The sequence below is a fragment of the Arvicola amphibius genome, chromosome 9, assembly GCF_903992535.2.
Source record: "Arvicola amphibius chromosome 9, mArvAmp1.2, whole genome shotgun sequence".
NCBI lineage: Eukaryota > Metazoa > Chordata > Mammalia > Rodentia > Cricetidae > Arvicola > Arvicola amphibius.
Genome location: NC_052055.2, coordinates 79,248,561 through 79,270,726, shown reverse-complemented (window position 1 = coordinate 79,270,726; position 22,166 = coordinate 79,248,561). Strand labels below are relative to the sequence as shown.

At 42.8% G+C, this 22,166-nt stretch overlaps 1 protein-coding gene across 1 annotated transcript; it reads left to right on the top strand.

Annotated features, from left to right (window-relative positions):
• The first annotated feature begins 1,194 nt into the window (after positions 1-1,194).
• On the top strand, positions 1,195-20,057 carry Tmem14a (transmembrane protein 14A). Its single transcript, XM_038342927.1, has 5 exons — positions 1,195-1,418; positions 7,761-7,846; positions 15,906-16,007; positions 16,619-16,706; positions 19,795-20,057. Exons 2-5 carry the CDS (start codon positions 7,777-7,779, stop codon positions 19,832-19,834), a joined length of 300 nt encoding a protein of 99 aa, XP_038198855.1. The 5' UTR covers positions 1,195-1,418; positions 7,761-7,776; the 3' UTR covers positions 19,835-20,057.
• The last annotated feature ends 2,109 nt before the right edge of the window (positions 20,058-22,166 follow it).

Below are 22,166 nucleotides of genomic sequence, written 5' to 3'. Positions count from 1 at the left end.
CTGATACTTTAGTAACAGAAACCTCAGAGCATCTAGTCTGAGCCATTGAGCCCTGCTGCTGAGGGTCATGGTGTAGCCAAGTGGAGGAGTGTTTAAGTCACGGTGCACATGAGAGATTGTGCTCCAATTCAATAATAAAGGCCAGTTTCTTTTAAGACCAAACTCTTCGAATATAAATGTGTGATCAAAGAAACAATCATTTACCGAAATCATATCATGGACATAATAAAGCTCTCCATAGAGTCCTCATTTTGTTTTGGATAGGGAAAGGGTTCTATGGAGCAAGAAGGCTGGGGTGAGGAGGGACATAGCGGGGTGGGAAGAAGTTCCCGGAGAACTCAGAGGCAAACAGCAGGATGCTACTGCCTCCACATCCCTGTGTGTTGCTGTCAGGGCTCCTGTGACTCTTTCAGGGCTTGGCTAATCCCCTAACCCAGCTTAGAGTTCCCAGCTGTCAAAATCCAGTCATATTATTTCCCCTAAATACTCTCACTGTGTACGGAATAGGGCTCAGAAAACTAATGCATAAGCTTTAATGTTTTTGTTAGGTTCGTTTGTGCATTCTGGGGCATTCTGTTATTCCTCACACCACAGAATCCTGGAGTTCCCCCCCCCCCCCGCCCATACCCGACTGCAGCTGTATAATAGCAGAGGGTTGGTCTAGTTACCATTTTCAGCCTAGAGTGCAAAAGCAGAGTAGCATGAGAATTTACCAAGAAGGTTGGTTTCCTGTCAACTAAAGACTCGTTTCTGGGACAGGTTCCTCTGAACTCGAAGACTCAAAATATTTTCCAGCTCTGGCGTTCTGTACCATTCTTCCCGGACATCTAAGGCTGGCAGCCCTGGTCTCACAGCCCAGGATCTTGATGTCATGCCCACATCTGTCCGATCCTAGAGGCAGTAAACAGTAAGGGAACTCGGACTTCAACCCAGACCAACTTGAATTCTTTGGACATCCTACTTCACATTTTGGAACGTCAGCTCCTCCACTGAAAACAGAAACAATCTGCAAATACCTAGTGCATTCCCTGGCTTCCTAAAAAAAACCCTCTTAGTTCATTTGGTAATCCCAGTCAAACACAGGAGTCTCGCTGCACGCGTCGGCCCGGCCGGGAGGGGGCAGCAGGCTCCAGCCCTGCTCTCTGGGACCCAGGAATCCCGGTGACAAGCAAGTTCCCAGGGTCTCGGTTCCCGCAGCCCTACAGCAGCTCCCCGCTTCCGGGCACAGGAAAGCAGGAGGGTGTGGAATCAGGGATGCCGGGTTGCACAAAGCAGCTCCGAAGAAGACGCTTCACTTTCCACTAAGGTAGTAATCGGTGAGGGAATGCGCAGGCTTGGAAACTGCTTCCGGAATGAAGTACTGCGCTTGCGCATCCCCGCCCCTTTCCTTCGGCTGCAGCAGCGGCTCAGGACTGCAGGTGAGCCATGCATCCGTCTCATAAATGGAGGTTTCCTTGCAACGGGGAGGTGGGGGTAATAAACGGGTCTTTGCTGAGCATGCGCCCTCTCCTTCAATCTGTCAATCTCCGCACTAAGAAAAAATTCAGAGGACCTGTGGAAGGAGAGATGGAGGCTGCCCTTCCAGAGATCTCTCCTGTCATCATGCTGGCAATTTCCTGAATTCTGCCTTCCTGGGTCCCTAAGTATAACACTTATTTCACCTTCTACCTCCCGAGGGGTGGGGTATGGTGGTCGGTACGGTTCAGCCAGACTTCCTTCAAAAATGACTTTCATGCCTGCATAGCCCAAGATAGGCAGTTGTTTTGTTTTTATGGGAAAACGCGTTGTATATATTTATCTACAGATCTCTTAGTGGCCATACCTTGGGGAACTTGGTACTGGGCAAGGCAGGGATTTGCCCTTCGGCTTTGTTTGCCAAGCAGTAAATCATTTCGCTGCATTGCGTCCAGGATGCTCTTTGGCCCTAGCCTGTCTGTTTCAGGAACATGTAGTGAACATGCCTCCCTCTTCCAGCTTCACCCCATTCCTTTCCTGTTCCTACAGCCTCTCCCTTAATGCTTGGCTGTGGTGGGGACAAGTGGCCTCTGCCATGGGGAAGAAGCAAGAAATATGATTGACATGTGTGTATTTTCTCAGTGTGCATAGGTTGAGAATGAATTTCCTTTAGCCTTCTTTAGGGCAATGATGCGTTCCCTGTGGATTCCTGACAGTGTGTGTGGGGGCGGGCACTGCATGTGATAGTTTCAGCACATTGTGTGTTCCAGCCATCCCGTTACTCATTCGTTCGGCGCAGTGAGCTTGGTGCTGTCTGTGTGCAGGTCAGCAATGGACGCGAGTGTGGCTTTGTCCTCAGAGAACTTGACTGACCTAGAAAAGAGAATCGGACAAGCACCACACCATAAGCGGTTTTATACCAAATTAAAGGATTTATGTCTAAGAGAGGATCACAGGAGAAGATTTGGGGTGCTCAGGAAGAAGATGAATCTACTTTTCACACCTGAAGAAAAAAAACTAAGTCCCTAATATTTTTTTAAATATTTATTTATTATGTATACAATATTCTGTCTCTGTGTATACTTGAAGGCCAAAAGAGGGCACCAGACCTCATTACAGATGGTGGTGAGCCACCATGTGGTTGCTGGGAATTGAACTCAGGACCTTTGGAAGAGCAGGCAATGCTCTTAACCACTGAGCCATCTCTCCAGACCCCCTAAGTCCCTAATATTATCCAATGATAAAGGAGCTGTCTTTTCAGCTCCCGATTTCTAAATCAGAGTGTCTTCCTGGCTGTTGGACACCTCAGTCTATATTCCAAATGTCCGCACCTCACACACATTTGCTACTGCCCCAGGGCTCTGACTCAGGGAAAAGCATCAAGGCTTCCCACCCCCACGTCTCTGAGAGGTCCAGGCCAGAGATCTGTAGGAGCCATCCTTGAAGCTTCCCTGCCTTTCTGGCCCCACCTCCAGTTTGCCAGTTCTAACTGCCGAATCTCTCAAGTTCGTCCAAGTTTCTCCACCGCCATTGTTTCTGCAGGGTGGATCACTCTCATCAGCTGACTAGTTTACTGCATCAGCTTCCAACTCATGCCCCCTGCCTTTCTTATGTTCCACCGCCACAGCTAGGAAGCACCGGGTAGACTTTCAGTCAGATTGCAAGGGTTGCTCATTTAACCCTTCGCTGAGAGCAGGGTGAGATTTCTGAACAGGTGCTCTTCTCACAGTCCATTTGTTTCCACTTTTTAAGATTTGCTTTATTATTTATTACATGAGTCTCTGGCTCATGAGTGTACTTGCCCTCAGAGTTCAAAGGAGGTCATCAGATCCCCTGAACCTAGGGTTACAGGCAGTTGTGACCTGCCCACCCGTGGGTGCTAGAAACAGAGCTCAGGTTCTTTGCCAGGAGATCCCCAGCCTTCCTCCACCCTCCGAATTTCATTTTATTTGCAAGCAAGCCTTCCGTCCCAACTCCTAGAAGCCTTTGCACACATTCATTCATCCGCCTGGAACACTTGCTCGCTGTGCTTATTCCTGCTTTCTCACAAGATCCCAGCTGGGACCTTGCCTCTCCTGGACATCCTTCCTTGGGCTCCAATGTCCACCATATGCCTGACATCTTGGGGCTCCTCACCATCGACTTCTCCCTGCTCTGTTGTACTGTCCACTAGCTTGTGTCCCCAACCTATCCGAAACTGCTTCCTACTTCCTATAGAGATAATGCTCAATAAATACTTGTTGAAAGGGAAGGAGTTTAAATATGCTTTATCCAATTTTCACAAGACAGATGTACTCTGTCAGTTGGTCACTTGTGTGCGGAAACAGTAATGACCTTAAAAGTAAAAGTAAAAATGAAAGAATACTATTACTGAAAGCTAATATTTGTTTCAAAATATACTTTTATTTTTAATTGGCACGTAATAGTTGTACACATTTATGGGATAGACTATGGCATTTCAATATTATATATTTAATGTTTTATCAACAGTTTAGAGCAATTGGCATAGCTCTTACCTCAGATATTCATTATTTTATGCTGGGACCATCCAGAATAATCCCGTATACTAGCTATTGAGGAATCTGTGGCCAACCACAGCTATTCCACTGTGCTGAAGGACATTCCAAGCTGTCTCCTTGACAGTGATACTCTGTACTGCTAACCTCTTCCTACCCACACCATTCCCAGGCTCTGGCAATGTCTTAGCTTCCACGTGTAAGTGAGAACACACAGTATTTGTCTTTCTGTGCTTAGAACAGCTGATGTGTATTGAATGCTCAGTGTGTTCCAGGGACTATTCTGGAGCTTTAATTAATTTTTAAGTAACCATGGGAGCTAGACGTTTCTAGTTTCCTTCTGTAAACATGGAGACATGGGATTACAGAGCAATTGAGGATGCGCCTGATTTTACACAGCCTGTAAGTCTCGGGATCAGCTTGATGCCCAGGTATGTGGTCCAGCGTGGCTCATCCCTACATAGTGCTAGGAAGGACTCAGTGTGCACTGTGCACAGGGCAGAAAAGTGTGAGTCACCAGGTGGATGATGCATTGTGCTCACAGGTGTGGGGCCATTCAGGAGAAGAATTCACAATGGAGAACTCTGAAGCGCATCCCTTCCTTTGCCTGTTCACCTTGCTCGGCCCAGTGACTCAGTTCTCGGGTATGCTATGGCGCAGTTTCCAACAACAAGACATCCCTGGTCCCCAGATCTTGGCTCTGTGTCATTTGGACATTGTTTGCCTTCCCTATGCCTGTTTCCCCACTTGGGAAATGCATGGTAGCACTTCCTTCCTAAATCTACACAGTGATTTACTGAGATGGTGTGGAATCTAATGCTAGTAGCTCAGAATTGTATTTCCCACTGCCCCTGAAGTTTTCCATTTGTTTATTGGTTTAGTTTTTAAAAGTTTAATTAGTTATGTACTCCCCACTCCCACATGAGGGTTCATGCAGCACTGGATGGCCTAGAACTCAGGTGTAGTTCAGGCTAGCTTCAAACTCACATTGATCCTGCCTGGGATTTAAGGCATATGCCACTAAACCCTAGCCAGTACCTACCACACAGCGTGTGCGTGCGTGCGTATGTGTGTACTTCAGCACAATGCTTATACATTCCTTGTTTTTATTTTTTCCACATCACAATTCTTCTCTAGTTTTCTGGTTTTTTCTTGTTTTTTTTTTTTTTATGTTTTTGGGTATTTTGCCTGCATGCATGTCTGGACACCAAGGAAATTCCTGGTGCCCATGGAGACTAGAGGAGTGCTCCTGAGCCCCTGGAACTAGAGTTACAGGTAGTTATGAGCTGCTCTGTAGGTGCTGGGAATTGAACCCCCGCATTATGGAAGAGTAGACTGTGCTCTTAATCACCGAGCTGTCTTCAGCCCCTCTTATTATATCTTATCTCTTTTCAGGCATCAAATATTTTTTAATGCAGGTCCTTCCTGTAAGTTTTGTATCTTGATGCCACTTCTTGGGTACAGATGACATCTACTGGATTAGTTCTTCATGTCAGTGTGAGAGTTCTTTCCGTGCTGCCTCCTTTACTGTGACTCTGTATGTGTGTGGTGTGTGTCCATGTGTGCATGGGTGTATGTGTGTGCGCGCACGTGTGTGTGTGTGTGTGTGTGTGTGTGTGTGTGTTTGGTTTTTTGAGGCAAACTCTCATTCTGTAGCCTGACTGGCCAGGAACCCACTGTGTAGTGAGGTTGCTCTTGAACTCCTGGCCCAGCCTCCTAGACGCTGAGATGACAGGTGTGAGCTACTACATTTGGTTTACAGGACACTAAGTGACTCTGGGATGAGTTTTGCATCTATCCGATTCTGAGTCAGTCTCATAGAACTGGTTCATCTAAAGGAGCACACAGGTGAGCCAGGGATACAGCTCCGTAGTAGAGCGGTATGTGAAGACCCAGATTAGCTCCCCCATTAGACACACATGCTCTTACATATGCACACACAGAATGCACAGGAAACCTCAAACACCATTACCATGTTCATATTTACTAACACCAGTATTTTTCCTGTGGACAAATAGATATAAAAATTTTAAAAATATAAAAATGTAAAGATCCCGTGGGCAGATAAGTCCTAGGTCCTAGGGAGAGCCTACTGCTATTCCTCTGCTGAATGGAAACTGTACGACAATGACTCCTCATAGCTTATTGCTGTGCCTGTAGATAAGTGCGGGTTTCAGTCCTCATCAGAGAAACTCTCTGCAGTAGTCAGTGGTTAACACAGAGACTCCCAGTTGGTCACCATCCCGAGAAGAAGTGACCTGTGCTAAGCACTAAATGGGATGCCTGTTGTACCCCTCCCTGCAGGCTCAGGAGTCATCCAGGAAGGAGGGGTGGAGAGACTGCTGGAGCAAGAGGTTGTAGATGCTGACAGTGTTCTCTAGACACAGCCGGGCACTGGTGGACTCACACCGATTCTCAAAGTGTGCACAAGGCCTGTGCAAGCTCCAGGCTAACAAATCTCAGGAGGGAGATGGGGAGATGGGCACAATTCCCATCGTTACCTGAGGAGCTCTTAGCATTTGGTTGTTGTGTTAGAGGGAGGGTCAGTTTCCTAAGTGGATGACCCCCGGCAGGTAGGCCTGACACCCAAGAGCATTTTAGAAACACAAATTGGACTTTATGAGAAAAAAAGAGAGAGAACAAAGTGTGGTAGATCTGGGAAGATTTGGGGGAGGTAGGAGAAGGTTAAAAATACATTATATGGAATTCTCAAAGAAATAATAAAAGTATTATTTAAAAAGTCAGTAGTCAGTATAGACTTTAACCAGATGAAGAACTACATCTCATCTACATCCCTCACTTTGGGGACATGGGGAGATGAAGGGGTATGACCTATGGATTCACAGCCACCTAGAGCAGTGGTTCTCAACCTTCCCAATGCTGAGACCTTTAGTACAGTTCCTTATGTAGTGTGGACGCCAATCCTCCTATTATATTCATTGCTGTTCTGTAAATGTAATTTTCTGCTGTTGTGAATTCTAATGTAAATATCTGATACGAAGATGATCTTAGGTGACCATGTCAAAGGGTCACCCGACCCCCAAAAGCACTACAGCCCACTGGTTGGGAACCACTGAGCTAGAGGCTGATTCCTTTTCCCCTGAGTCTATCTCACTTCTGTTGCATCTTGGGAGATTGAGGGCAGGGCTCCACTGGAACTTCTCCTCATCACTGAGGGTGCTGTACCGGTCCCAGGATTCACAGGACAATGAATTTGGGGGAATGGCATTATAATGCACAGTGATTTGCTATTGGCTGCAAGTGGATGTCTTGGCCGCTGGGATGTTGGTAACAAAGCATGTGGTCAGAGTGAACCCTCATTTAGAGGAGTCAGAAGCCACCCACTGCAGAGCCCTCTCCAGACAAAGTCCAAAGAGTCTGTGAAGAGGTAATTGAGAGCAGAGGCAGGGGAGAAGGTGCAGAGGAGAGTGGGCACAGGTGTTGGCTATGTCTCATGGGGCGAGGGGAAAAGGCCTTGCAGGCCTGGAGTCGAGGAGGAGTGGTGATGTCTAGACTTCTACCAGAGCAGAAGTCTCATTCAGAAATGAAACAGCTGAGGGTATGGCAGGTCTTGAAGAGAGCAACACAGAATTAGCCGACGTGTCCCCACTGCGCATGTGTGTTTGGAGTGTTGAGATGGGGAGAGTAGCTGGGTGGTACAAGAGAAAAGATAGAGCTTCCTTTCTGTGGTGGGCCAGAGAAATCCCAGAGCTTTGTGGGATACCTATCATGTGTATACACATTTCTTCTCCAGAACGCTAAATAATATGCCCCTCACTCTTTCTTTAGACTTGAATCCCCACCAATGGACCTGGTTGGTTTTGGTTATGCAGCCCTTGTGACAATTGGAAGTATTTTGGGATATAAGCGAAGGGGTAAGCCAAAACTTTCCTCTTTTCCTTCCCTCCATTTCTCCCTCTCTTCCTCCCTCTCTGCCTCACTTTGGATTCAGTGTCCCATGTTGAACAGGCTGGCTTCAAACTCACTACTATCCGCCAAGTGCTGCACTACCACATCCTGCACAAATTCAACAAAGGAGTTGGTGGCTGTAGTGGGGAGTTGATGACTGCAGTACAGCATTGGTGGCTGTAATGGGGAGCAGATAACTATAGTGGGGTGTCGGTGGCTATAGTGGGGAGTTAGGTCTGTAGTGGGGAGCAGTGGCAGAAGTGTTTAGTCGCTGGCTGTAGTTGGGAATTGGTGGCTGTCGCAAGAACTTGGTTGCTGTGCTGGGATCTCCTGAAGATGTGTTGTAGATGGAGTGGAGGGGCACTTCCCGCCGCCCCAGCTCCCGGCCACCAGCTAGCTTTACCCAAAATAATTACACAGAAACTGTATTCATTTAAACACTGCTTGGCCCATTAGTTTCAGCCTCTTACTGGCTAATTCTCACATCTTGACTAACCCATATTTAGTAATCTGTGTAGCACCATGAGGTGGTGGCTTACCAGGAGAGATCTTAACCTGCATCTGACTCAGAGAGGAGAGGCATGGCGACTGCCTATGGTAACTGCCTGAAGTGTCTGCTTTCTTTCTCCCACAATTCTGTCTACTCTGCCTACCTAATTTTCTGTCCTATTAAAGGGCCAAGGCAGTTTCTTTATTAACCAATGAAAGTAACACATAGACACTCCTCCATCAATGTGTGAGTAGCACAAGCAGCTGTAGATGTTTCTACGGTGACTGAGATCTAGCATGCCTTGGGAGAGATTCATGGAAAGGAGAAAATCATTTTGGAACCAAGCATAGTAGATCCTTCTGGGCTTCTGTCTTTCACAAAACTAATTTCATCAGCAATTATGGGCTGCATAATTAACTAACCTTCTTCAAGGCAACTTATTCCTCCCATATTTCATAAAAAAAAACTAAGGATACTTAATTGTAAACAAAGAGGTTGGGAATGTTAGAGTACTGTCCTGAAAATGTTCTATTTCATAATGTAGGTATTAGTAATATTAGTGTTTTATAGTAGCTTATTACATACCTACTTATGCAGGGAAATAGATCACTCAGCTTTTGAGGAACAAAATATAATTTTCCAACCTCATAAAATAAATAATAAGTATATAAAGCACTTTTTACTTAGATTTTACAGTTATAAGTACTTAGGCTTTTCTGAACTTCATAGTCAAATTTTTATTGTTTTGAAAATAAATTCTTATTTTATTATTAATTTTGTTTGCAGAATGGGTCTGACTGTGTAGCCCTAGCTGACCTTGAACTGACAGATCTGTTTGCTTCTGTCTCCTGAGTGCTGGGATTAAATGTGTGTACCACCACACTCAGCTAAAAAAAAATAAAAACATTAATTATAGGCAGATGTAGTTAGCTTATGGAGCATTTTAGAGGTGACCCTGTGAGCTGTAGAGAAGAATGTGTGTTTTGCATATCTGAATATCTCTTTAAATCCATTTGATCTGTGGTGGAGTTTAACAGCATTTCTCTTTGTAGCCCTATCTGTCCTGTAGCTCACCACGTAGACCAAGTTGTCCTCAGACTCACAGAGATCCTTCTACCCCAGCCTCCTGAGTTCTGGAATTAAAGGCAGGCACCACCACACCTGACCTAAATCTTATAAATTGGTGGCTGTTTTCTGATTGGTAGGATTGTCGTCTATTCTCTTCTGTCCCCCCCACCCATAGTATCAGGGAGTTTGCTGGTGTGCTGTTGGACAAGATAGACTCCTTCCTAGTTCTCCTTTGCTCCTATCACAAAGCTTGTCCTTTGCTGTGCTCGTGATCGAGCTACCTTCTTTCTGTTCTGTGGTGTCCCCTGCTGCCACAGCACCTGGTCACTGGCCTCCAGGTCACAGGATGACAGTCTTAGATTCCTTTCTGTGGTGTCTTCAACTGTTTGACAGAACAAATAATCCATATCCCCCAGAACCTACGACTGGGTGAGATCTGTGAGGACATAGGGCTTTCCCAGGCCTGTGAGGCTTAGGTCTGATGAGACCTCTCTTTCCCTTCAGCCATCCTGGGACCATGTGTCTAGAGCAATGTGGGCTTGGCTTACTTCAGTATACTTCTTTTTTTTTCTCTGCATTTTTTTTGGGGTGTCTTATAACCATCGTTACAAATTTTCAATGTTCTTCTCTGGTTGTCTTTAGAAGTCTCTATTTTTTTTTTCATTCTAACTCTGGGTCACACAGAGGTGGCTTCTAGCCTGCTGTCTTACCCAGAATATGCTTTTTGAGGTAAAGATTTTTTTAAAAGATTTTTTTTCAAATATAATTTCTCTCTCTCTCTCTCTCTCTCTCTCTCTCTCTCTCTCTCTCTCTCTCTCTCTCTCTCTGTGTGTGTGTGTGTGTGTGTGTGTGTGTGTGTATGTGTCTTTCTCTTGCCCTCCCTTTCCCTCCCTTCCCCTTTCCATTCCACTCCTCTCTTTCTCTGCTTCTAAACTATATGAGCTGAGAGAAGCATCCTGGGTCACACGCTCCCGCTTCCTGATGCTCTGCGTCAGCTCAGACCCAAAGCAATGGAACCACCATCTTTGGGCTGAAATATTTGTAACTGAGCCAAAATAAATATTTCTTGCTTTAGGTGGATTTTAAAGTATTTTTCCCACCACGACAGAAATGTAACTTTCAAAGGCTGAAATTTTATAAACCACCATGGAATTACTGTGGAAATAAGTTTTGTTAAAGATTTGTGTAAATGTCTTCTATTGCTGAACTGAAAAGAATTTCTAAATATTTCTGCCTTCCTTTTTAAAGGGTGGGCTTTACCCCCCCCCCCCCGTGTGTGTGTGTGTGTGTGTGTCTGTCTGTCTCTGTTGTTGTAGGGTATTCTCCAGGCTGTTTGAACATGGTTTTATTTAAACTAAGATAGAAAGTCTTTATTAGCTGGCTCCCAACTACACTGGGTGTTCAAGATTCCAGTATAGTGGTGTGGGTAGTCATTTTGTATATGTGTTGTTGGTTAATAAAGAAACTGGCTTGGCCTGTGATGGGGTAGAGTAGAGCTAGGTAGAGAAAACTAAACTGAATGCTGGGAGAAAGAATGCAGAAGGGTATAGAGAGCTATAAAAGAAAGTAAATGAGCCGGGCGATGGTGGTGCACGCCTTTAATCCCAGCACTCGGGAGGCAGAGGCAGGCGGATCTCTGTGAGTTCGAGACCAGCCTGGTCTACAAGAGCTAGTTCCAGGACAGGCTCCAAAGCCACAGAGAAACCCTGTCTCGAAAAACCAAAAAAAAAAAGAAAAAAAAAAGAAAGTAAATGATTTTAAAAAATAAAACAAAGTCTTTAAAGAGATAAGGCACAGACAGTGAAAGATTAAAAGGAGTAAAAAATGAGCCACGTAAAGATGGAAAATACACAGAGAGTCTGGATTACATATATATTATTGTGTTTTCTTTGAATTTTTTGACTGTGAATGAGCTCAGTACAGAGAGACATATTATTAAATGGACTGCTAAGTTAAACCAACCTGTATATTTTAAAGATATCTTGATTCCAAAACTTGGGTCTAAGGATTTGTTGCCTTGGAAAGAGGTTTTTCTTTTGTTTCTACAGGGGATGAGAATCTGTGTAATCCATCCAGACTAATGTGGTTTGATGGACTAAGACCCTCTGAAAGGTTGCCATGAACACCCCCCAAAAATTACTTGGTCCAACAAAAGCATGACATAGTTTGAAGAGAGCTAAGCCCAAATTCCCCCCAAATGATTGTTTATAAATGTTTGATTATATTTAAAGGGGATATACTATAGAGATTTGCATTGGAATTGATCTTACTCTATTGATACAAATTTAAGATCAATTTTGTTATATGTATATTTCTGTTCTTGATTAAGGTATTGTGTTTGTGCAGCTCATTTAAAAATGTAATGTATAATTAAGAAATATAGGTTCATAGAGAGTCATCTATAATAGTCAATCTTGTAGTCATGTTAGTTAGGTTTTCTAGATGTACAGAGATATATTTCAGATAGATAGCAATTCTTCAAATCTTTCAAAGATCTTCAGAATATGGTGCTTAAGAACTTAGGACTTTTCATGACAATGAGACACATATGCTCCTGGCAACATCAATTATTTCAAGAGGATAATGGGCATTGAAGAGGCTCCTCATGGAGTTTTCTAGCCATTTGGGCCAGAAATTGCTCTTCCCTGGATTCCCTAATGTTATATGTATGAATTGGACATGCAGGACCCACATAAAAATAACTGCTGGACGTACCTAAAGGTGAGATGATCCTTCAGGATTCCTGCTTCATGAAAAAGTCTGCTAGACATTCTGCAGTGACTCACAAATAACCAATAGAGGCAAAATGGTCTTTAAAATTTCCTGCTTCGTGGAAAAGTCTGCTGGATACTATGTCCCGTAGGCTGAAGATGGATGTTCCAACAGTACAAAAGGACTTTGGGTGACTGGCCAGGCAGCAAGATGTCTCTGTCAATTCTAGAGTTTTGAAAGTTTTTTACAATGCACTTTTTGTTTACTTAGGTAATATATATCCTTCTGTGGTCTTTGATGGAGTTGAAAAATAGATAGTTATAATTACAGTTTCCCTTCGTTATGATAAAAGGTAAAGTAGGTATAAATATTATAACTGTAATTCTTTCTTGATACCTGTTATATGTAATTTTACTATGTTAAAAATTAAAACCTTTTTAATTTAAACATAAAAGGGAAAATGGTATGGAAAGTTATTCTGTATATGTGTTGCTTTTATTGGTTAATGAATAAAGAAACTGCCTTGGCCTGTAATAGGGTAGAATAGAGCTAGGTGGAGAAAACTAAACTGAATGCTGGGAGAAAGAAGGCAGAGTCAGGAGAAGCCATGTAGTCCTGCCAGAGACAGATGCTTAAGTGGCGAAACACCTATTGATAGAAATGTAATAAATTAAGATGTAAGAGCTAGTCAGTAAGAAGCTAGGGCTAATAGGCCAAGCAATGATTTAATTAATATGGTTTCTATGTGGTTATTTCGGTATTCTAGGAAGGGAGAAACAAGCAAGCAACCTCCTACAACAGTGTAGCCCCAAACCCTTTTCAGGGTGAGCTTTTGGCTACAGAAACTATGATCTGAGTTGATACTTCAGTTAACAAAAACAGTTAGGCAGAAGCAGAACTACTGAAGCCCAAAAAGCAAAGTTAGTTACCTTTAGAGACTTTGCTAGAACTAGGGATTTTCATGGGTTAGGTCTGTTTTCATTTTGGCAGGCAGGACTCTCTACATGCTGAGTTTTACATGTACATGAATGGTACTTCCATCACTGAGTCAGTTGTTCTAAGATCTGGGGGCCTACTAAGGTCTTGGACTCTGTTACACTATGTCTGTCTGTCTACATGCATGCATGGATGGCTACAGCTTGTGACCCAGCTGCATAGCTTGATTCTCTATGGGTATTTAAAATATAGAGATACTTCAACTTCCACCTGGGACTTCTAATCTAAAAGAGTTTAAATTAGTTGAAATCTCTAAAGCAAGAATTACACACAAATTATTCACAGTGTCTCCAATGTGCAGCTCTCTGTCTAGAGCCTGGGAAGTGCTTAGTATTTATCATGGTGCATTGTGGTTGATGGCTTGACTAAACACAAGGTGGCTGTGTCTTCTACTCTCTTCTTATGTCTCCTTTTGTTTTTGAACGCTGATATCTTGAGGCTAGATTATTATAGATGATTATTCAAGACAAAGCCATTGCTTGACCTGCTCAGCACTCCTATCCTCACCCTTGTAAGATAAAATATTTATAAAACCCATTTCCTGTTGTTTAACCCCTTAGTAAAAAGATGCTATTCAGGCAACTGGGGACATGATGGAAGAAGACGAGCAACTGAGGAAGGCTTTCTTACTCTTATACATGATGCCTACCTGTGCAGTGTAGTGTTCATGTTCTCCCGCCTTGCATTTAGTGTTTTGCAGGAAACTACCTGTGAAGAGGTTCATACTTCATTTGCCTTTATCTCTGTAGTGGTTTAAAAGAAAATGCCCCCATAGGGGTGGCACTATCAAGAGGTATGACTTTGTTAGAGTATATGTAGCCTTCTTGGAAGAAGTGTATCCCTGTGTAGGCAGGCTTTGAGATCTCATATATGCTCAAGATACCACCCAGTGTCTCAGACAACTTCCTGTTGACTGCAAGATGTAGAACTTCTCATCTTGTTCTCAGCTACTTCTCCAGCATCGTGTCTCACTGCCATGTCCCACCATGATGATAATGGATGGAAACTGAACTATAAATGAGCCATGCCAATTAAATGTTTTTTTCTTTATAAGAGTTGCCATGGTCCACAGGAGACCACTTCCTAAATATAACCCCCGAAGCACAGACACTGAGAGTAACAATAAATAAAGGGGACCTCCTGAAACTGAGAAGCTTCTGTAAAGCAAAAGACACAGTCAGTCATACAAAAGGCAGCCTACTGAATGGTAAAAGATCTCCACCAACCCCACATCAAACAAAGGACTGTTCTCCAAAATATATAAAGAACTCAAGAAATTAGACATTAAAATTCTAAATAACCCAATTAAAAATGGGGTACAGAACTAAACAGGGAATTTTCAACAGAAGAATCTTAAATGACTAAAAGATACTTAAGGAAATATTCAACATCCTTAGCCATCAGGAAAATGCAAATCAAAACATCTCTGAGATACCATCTTACACCTATCTGAAAAGCTAAGATTAAGAACACCAATGGTAGCTTACGCTGGAGAGGATATGGAGTAAGGGAAACACTCATCCATTGCTGGTGGGAATGCAACTTGTACAACCACTTTGGAAATCAGTATTTCAGTTTCTCAGAGAATTGGGAATCAACCTATCTCAGGATCCAGCAATACCACTCTTGGGCATATACTCAAAATATGCTCAATCATACTACAAAAGCATTTGTTTAACTATGTTCATAACAGCATTATTTGTAATAGCCAGAACCTGGAAACAAACTAGATGCCACTCAGACAAATAATGGATAAAGAAAATGTGGTATATTTACACATTAGAGTAATACTCAGTGGTAAAAAAAACAATGACATCATGAATTTTGCATGCAAATGGATGGAATTAGAAAACACCATCCTGAGTGAGGTAACCCATACCCAAAAAGATGAATGTGGTATATACTTACTCATAAGTGGATACTAGCTATAAACAAAGGACATTGAGCCTGTACTTCATGATCCTAGAGAAGCAAAGTAATAAGGTGAACCCAAAGAAAAACATATAGACCCACCTGGAAATTGGAAACAGACAAGATTGCCTGACAAAATTGGGAGCATGGGGGTAAAGGAGAGAAGGCATGGTGGAAGGGGAAGAGAAGGGGAGAAGGGCAGGGGTAAGAAGAATTTGAGGGAATGGGATAGTGAAGATGGAGGAAGGACAGAGATGAGAGCAAGGAAAGAGATATCTTGATTGAAAGAGCTATTATAGGATTAGCAGAAATCTGACTCTAGAGAAATTTCCATGAGTCCACAAGGCTGACTCCAGCTAAGACCCTAAGCTATAGAGGAGAGGGGGCCTAATCTTGACTTGCCCTGAAGTCAGACTGATGAATATCTTAAATTTCATCATAGAGCCTTCATCCAGCAACTGATGGAGGCAGAGGCAGAGACCCACATGAATTCCTTTCATTTTTCAGGTTCTCTCACTCTTTAGTATTTGCCTCTTTTTTCTTTTCTTTCCTTTTTGCTCTTTTTAGGCCAGGTCTCTGTATGTAGCCCTGGCTATCCTAAAACTCTGTATAGACCTCAAAATCATAGAGTTAAAAGGCGTGTGCCACAACACCTGGCTGTAGTTCTCTTTTCCTCTTCTTCATTTAAAAAATACATATTTTCATTATTTTTAACTGTGTGTATGTGTGAGTATGTATGCATGAACGCAAGAGCCCGAGGAGGCCATGCAAGAGCAGTGCTTACTACTAACTGCTGAGTTATGTATCCAGCTCTTGTAATCCTCCTCTCTGTCTCTCTCCTCGCACAGGTGGAGTTCCATCCTTGATTGCTGGTCTTTCTGTTGGAGTTTTGGCTGGGTATGGAGCCTATCGTGTCTCAAATGACAAACGGGATGTCAAAGTGTCATTGTGTAAGTGATATGTTTTCTGCAGTTAGAAAGGTTCAACCTGGAAGATGTTACCTTCACACTTTGTACCAGGCGTACTAGAAAATGAACTGTCAAACTTAAGTGTCCATGAGTCTGTGTCAAGACTGAACATAATTCTTGTTGCTTTGTAGACAGAACTGATCAAACTGATAGTACTGATGGCCTAGCCTGCCATTTCATTTCTTTGCTTCCCCTCCCCAAGACAGGGTTTCTCTGTGTAATATTCCTAGCTGTCCTGTAACTAGCTCTTGTAGACCAGGCTGGCCTTGAACTCACAGAGTTCTGCCTGCCTCTGCCTCCCGAGTCCTGGGATTAAAGGCATGCACCACCACTGCCCGACTCTACTTCCTTCTATAACATGCGTTTCAAGAAATTAAATCAGAATTCTGTTTAGTGCACAGATAGCTTGTATGTACAGCTATACCCTGATTCTCTGAAGAACAGTACTTTTACTTGCTTCATAGAATATTTCTTCCCCTGGGCACAGCAGGAGAATACCTGTTGTTTAACCCCCCGGGTACCTGGTTTTAGTTTTTTTTGCTAGCAAACATTGATACTGTTTAAAATTCTAATTCACGGTATTTGGGTTTCAGTTACAGCTTTCTTCTTGGCCACCATAATGGGTGTGAGATTCAAGAGATCCAAGAAAATAATGCCTGCTGGGCTGGTTGCAGGCTTAAGGTGAGAACCTTTCTTCTGATCTGTGCTTTCCTGTACAGTGTTTCAGAGTGGTGACAAGCTACAGCAATACTCCTAAATGTGCCCAGTCTTGCTAAAGTGTGGTGACTTTTGTGAGGAATTCATTTTCAATGGGGGTGGAGAGGTGGCTCACTGCTCTTGCAGAGGGCCATGTTTGGCTGATGACCTTCTGTAATTCTGGTTCTAAGGGATCCAACCCTTCCTTCTGGCCTCCATGTGCACCAGTTACATAGAAATATATGCATGCAGGCAAACCATTATTACACATAAGATAAAAATAAATTAATATTTTTTAAAAGAAACTGATTTTCATGCTGGGGAAGTGACTCAGCAGTTACAAGCATTTGCTGCGTTCCCAGAGGAACTGGATCTGGTTCCCAGAACCCACACTGAGTGAAACTTTAGGTTCAGGATATCAGGCAGTGTCTTCTGGACTTTGCAGGCACACACACACACACACACACACACACACACACACACTGTATTAAATCTTTTAAAGTATTTTTAAAGGAATTAATTTTCATCTGAAAGGTCAGATAATTATTACAATATTTTAATTATAACAGACATAAGCCACCATGAATTCAGTCATCCTTTGATGTGACAACATTCCCCTCTGATGTGCTTTGTAGTATCCAATCAGATGTACACATTTATCTTTATCAGACTAAAGAGTTAAGCTCACCCTCAGTTTTCCTCAAGATTTCTCCACTTGTAAAATGATTTAGTGACAGTCTGAGTCATTGAATTTCAAAGGGAGATAATTTTATTTTTAGCTAGTAACCTTAAATGTCTCCTATTTTGAGCCAGTATATGCATTTCATTTCATTTATTTCTTTGTTTTTGGTTGGGTGTTTAGTGTATTAGTTACTTTTCTCTCTGTCCCTGTTATAAATTATTCTGACAAATGACAACCTAGAGGAGAAGAGGGCTTATGCCAGGGGGGTGTTCTGGAGGGGACGCTGTCTGTCCGTCATGTTAGCATGTTCCAGAGGATGCTGTCCGTCATTCAGCATGTTCCACAGGGGATGCTGTCCATCATGTTAGCATGTTCCACAGGGGACATTGTTCATCATGTCAGCATGTTCCAGAGGGGATGCTATCCATCATTTCAGGTCAGGCACAGCAGCAGTAGGTGAGACGGTCTCGGAATCTGGAAGGGAAGTGACCATATTCTGTGTACACAGAGAGAAAAGGAAGAGAACCAGGCTAAAAAAATCTCAAAGCCTGCACCTTGGTAACACACTGCCTTCAGCCAGATTTCTCTTCCTAGAGGTGCCATTGCCTTCCCAAACAGCGCCACCAGCCGGAGGCGAAGCGTTCTACATGTGCCTGTGGGGAAGACTTCTCACCCACAGCTAGTTATTAGTTAGGGACTGCAGCTCTTTCAGTGCTGAGGACCGAACCCAGGGCCTGGCACAAGCACTCTGCCACTGAGCTGCATCCCAGCCCTGATTCTGTGGTTCTGTCCATGAAATTAAACAGATTATCAATTAAAATATAGAGAAAATGTGTCTAATTCCTCCTGGAAGCTTTCCTTGAGTGTTGAAAACCATAAACATTGCCTTCCTTTGGTACACATTTTCATTTCTCAGAAATTATTTCAAAGAAGCATGGAAAGCCTAATGTTCACTCAGACTGCATTTCTAATAGAAAATAGTTGAGCTGAAAATTCACCAGAAAATAAATGTAAATATTTTATCTATTTAAGGAATACTAAACAGGCATTTGCATATCATGATTGAAAACTATTTGCCGTCACTGGAACTTAATAATGTCATAATAAAGTATACAAACAGGATGAAAACACAGCAAATACAGTTTGACCCAGTGTTTAAAGATGTCTGTGGCAAAAACCAAGACAAGAAGGAAGTACTTCAAAGTATCGGTAGTATTTAGCCCTGGGTTAAAGCCTCCTGAGTAGTTTCATGCACTTGTATTGCTGTTGAATTTTCTAGAGTGGCTCTGTAATTCTCTAGTGTGGTGGTTTTTATTTGGGGGGGGGGGGTGTGCCAAAGGCAACTTTCTAACTGTGCCCCTGACATGAAGATGGTGTTTGATGCTGGGAAGGATCAAAAGTGGGGGTTAGTGATGAAGAAAGGACCCTGGGCAATTGAATGTACCTCATATTCTTTTAAAAAAATACTCTCACTGAATTACTCCTTGTTCCATTTTCTTTTTGTGAATAGATTTTTCTTTTTCTCTTTGTCTGGATGTGTATACATGTGCACACACATGAGTGTATATGTCACAAGTGTACAGGTGATTACAGAGGCCAGAAAAGGTCATCAGATCCCTTGGAGCTAGAGTTTCATGTCATTTATTATTAGGATTACCTGCCATGGATGCAGACTGAACTCTGGTCCTCTGGAAGAGCAGCAAATGCTCTTTAATGGAGGAATGTCTATGTGTTAATTTCATTGGTTAATAAAGAAACTGCCTCGGCCCTTTAATAGGACAGAAAATTAGGTAGGCGTAGTAAACAGAACAGAATGCTGGGTAAAAGGCAGTGAGGCAGACACTTCAGGCAGTCGCCATAGTGAGTCACCATGTCTCTCCTCTCCAAGATAGACGCAGGTTAAGATCTCTCCTGGTAAGCGACCACCTCGTGGTGCTACATAGATTACTAAATATGGGTTAATTAGCCAATAAGAGGCTGAAACTAATGGGCCAGGCAGTGTTTAAAAGAATACAGTTTCCGTGTAATTATTCCGGCTGTAAAACTAGCCAGGTGGCGGGACGCAGCCCCGCTGCTCCTTCTACAGCTCTTAACTGATGAACCATCTCTCCAGCACCCTTGACTTTTTTCCAGTCACTTTCTTGGGTAGCTTTTGGAAGTTTTCATTTCTCCTGACCTTTTTTTCTTAATCCCTCATCCAAGGTTTTCAGAACAGTGGGTTTGATTTCACTCATCTGTTCATGGAATGTTTTTAAGTTACAAAATAGGAAAAATAAACTCCCCCTCTGCTCTAAGGAAGGCTGCGGAGCATAGGAACAACATGACAGGGAGTACATGACTGTCCTGTCCATCAGAGTGACCTTCATCTTTCTTCCTTTTGTATTTATTCAGCCTCGTGATGATCTTAAGACTGGTCCTGCTGTTGCTTTAGCACCCAGAGAAGCCAAGAGGCAACCTCCTATCATTCTACTGTACCCGGCAGAGCAGCTTCTTGCATTCAAAAGATCAGTTTAAATAGGTGGTAAATTTTTTACACTGAAATGAAAATATGTTTGTCTCCCCGACATTTAAAAACTCATTGGCAATATTTGCTTGCCCTCCCCTTTTTCATTTAAAGCACAAGTTTCAGCTGTTCTTTTTGTTAACCCTGGGTCTTTAATATGGGTTGTTATGTAGTCATTGCTTTGTCTCATCTCTTGGTGGTGGAATTTGGGGGCCCGCTGTTTTCTGCTCTTATGGTTCAAATAAGATGAATGGCAACCTGTCATGTCATGGGGTCCCTGCAGTGAACCACAGACTGTTGATGATTTGTATGTTCACTGATTACATTAGCGATTCTATTTGTATTGTTGTGAGGGGATTTTTGCGTCGAAGCAATTTCCATTCTCAACTCATCAGTGTCGTAACAGAATGCATTCAGTATTCAAATAAAATACATTTTATCTTAAGCCTTTTTATTCATTTTTATGTCCTTTCTAGAAACTCAGTCATCGTTGACATTTACATGTTTCATTACTAGTAAAAAGGATGTCAAGGGAGGGTTTGCACCAGCTCTCTGTACTTTGCAGGAGCATCTCCCTCCCTTCCACATCCATGTCCTTTTTTTTTGGAGACAGGGTTTCTCTAGCTTTGGAGCCTGTCCTGGAACTACCTCTTGTAGAGATCCTCCTGCCTCTGTCTCCCTAGTGCTTGGATTAAAGGTGTGCAGCACTACTGCCAGGCCTCACCTAACCATTTTAAGAACAGTTTTAGCTTGTGATGTTCAAAGCAGTCTTAAGGACCAGATAGACCACCTGGAGAACCCCCCTCATTTTCCACTGTCTGTTGTGGTCTCTGGGAAATCAGTCTTTCCCCTGAGGACTCAGTGTCTCATCCCTGAAGGGTTTCAGTGATTTTAGCGTGCCCTCCAGGGCCTCGAGGCTCACAGGTTCAGTCCTTCAGACATCAGCCTTTCGTGAAATGGAAGGGGTGGAGAGTTCCAGATGCCAGGCTGGTAGGCAGAGGAACTTACTCTGCTGACTTACAAGCAGGTTGTTAAACTCTCAGCCCTATGGAATTGAGGGAAGGAGAAAGCCAACCCACTAAGTGAACCAAATAGGAAACCCATACAAACTTGTTTGGTATACTTTAAGGGCTCCCTTTTTAAAAAGAAAAAAAAAGAATGCCCACTGACCCAGCAATGCCAAAAAGATTGCTACCACAGCTGGGCTGGAAATTTCAGGTGCCTACCCCTTTGCCAACAGCCAAGGTTGACAATGGCTTCTATTCACTCTGTGTCTAACACTGAAGTAAAGGTCAATTGTGTGACTGACTGTAGACATTTACTATATGTATAAGATATAGTAAATGATGGAGAGTTTCAGAAGGTAGTTGAACCTATGCTGTATCCTGGACTTTTACCTAAAGGCAGTAAAAGTGAATGATGGTGATGTGTGTCTTTGTTATTCTTGTGTTTGTGTTTTAATCTGTGAGGGTCAGCAAGATGGCTCACAGCTAAACCTGATAACCTGGGAAAACGAACAGGAACTACAGAGACAAGTATAGCCAACAGAATACAAGAGATAGAAGAATCTCAGGCGCTGAATATACTATAGAGGAAATAGACACATTGGTCAAAGAAAACATCAAATCCAACAAATTCTTAACACAAAACATTCAGGAAATCTGGGACACCATGAAAAGACCAAACCTAAAAATAATAAGGGTAGAAGAAAGAGAACTCCAGCACAGAGGCCCAGAAAATATATTCAACAAAGTTATAGAAGAAAAATTTCCCAACCTAAAGAAGGATGTCCCTATGAAGGTACAAGAAGCTTACAGAACACCAAATAGACTGGATCAAAAAAAAAAAAAATCCCCTCACCATATAATAATCAAAACACAAAACATACAGAAAAAAGAAAAAATTTTAAGAGCTGCAAAGGATAAAGTCAAGTAACATATAAAGGTAAACCTATCAGAATTACACCTGACTTCTCAGTAAAAGCCATGAAAGCCAGAAGGTCTTGTATAGATTTTCTGCAGACACTAAGAGACCATGGATGCAAGCCCAGACTACTATACCCAGCAAAGCTTTCTTTCACCATCATGGAGAAAACAAGATTTTCCATGACAGAAACAGATTTAAGCAATACATATCCACAAACCCAGTCTTATAGAAAGTACTGGAAGAAAACCTCAACCCAAGGAAGAAACAACACCCACAAGAGCAGACATCTGATAACCCTCCACCAGCAACAAACTCGAAGGGAAACACACAAACA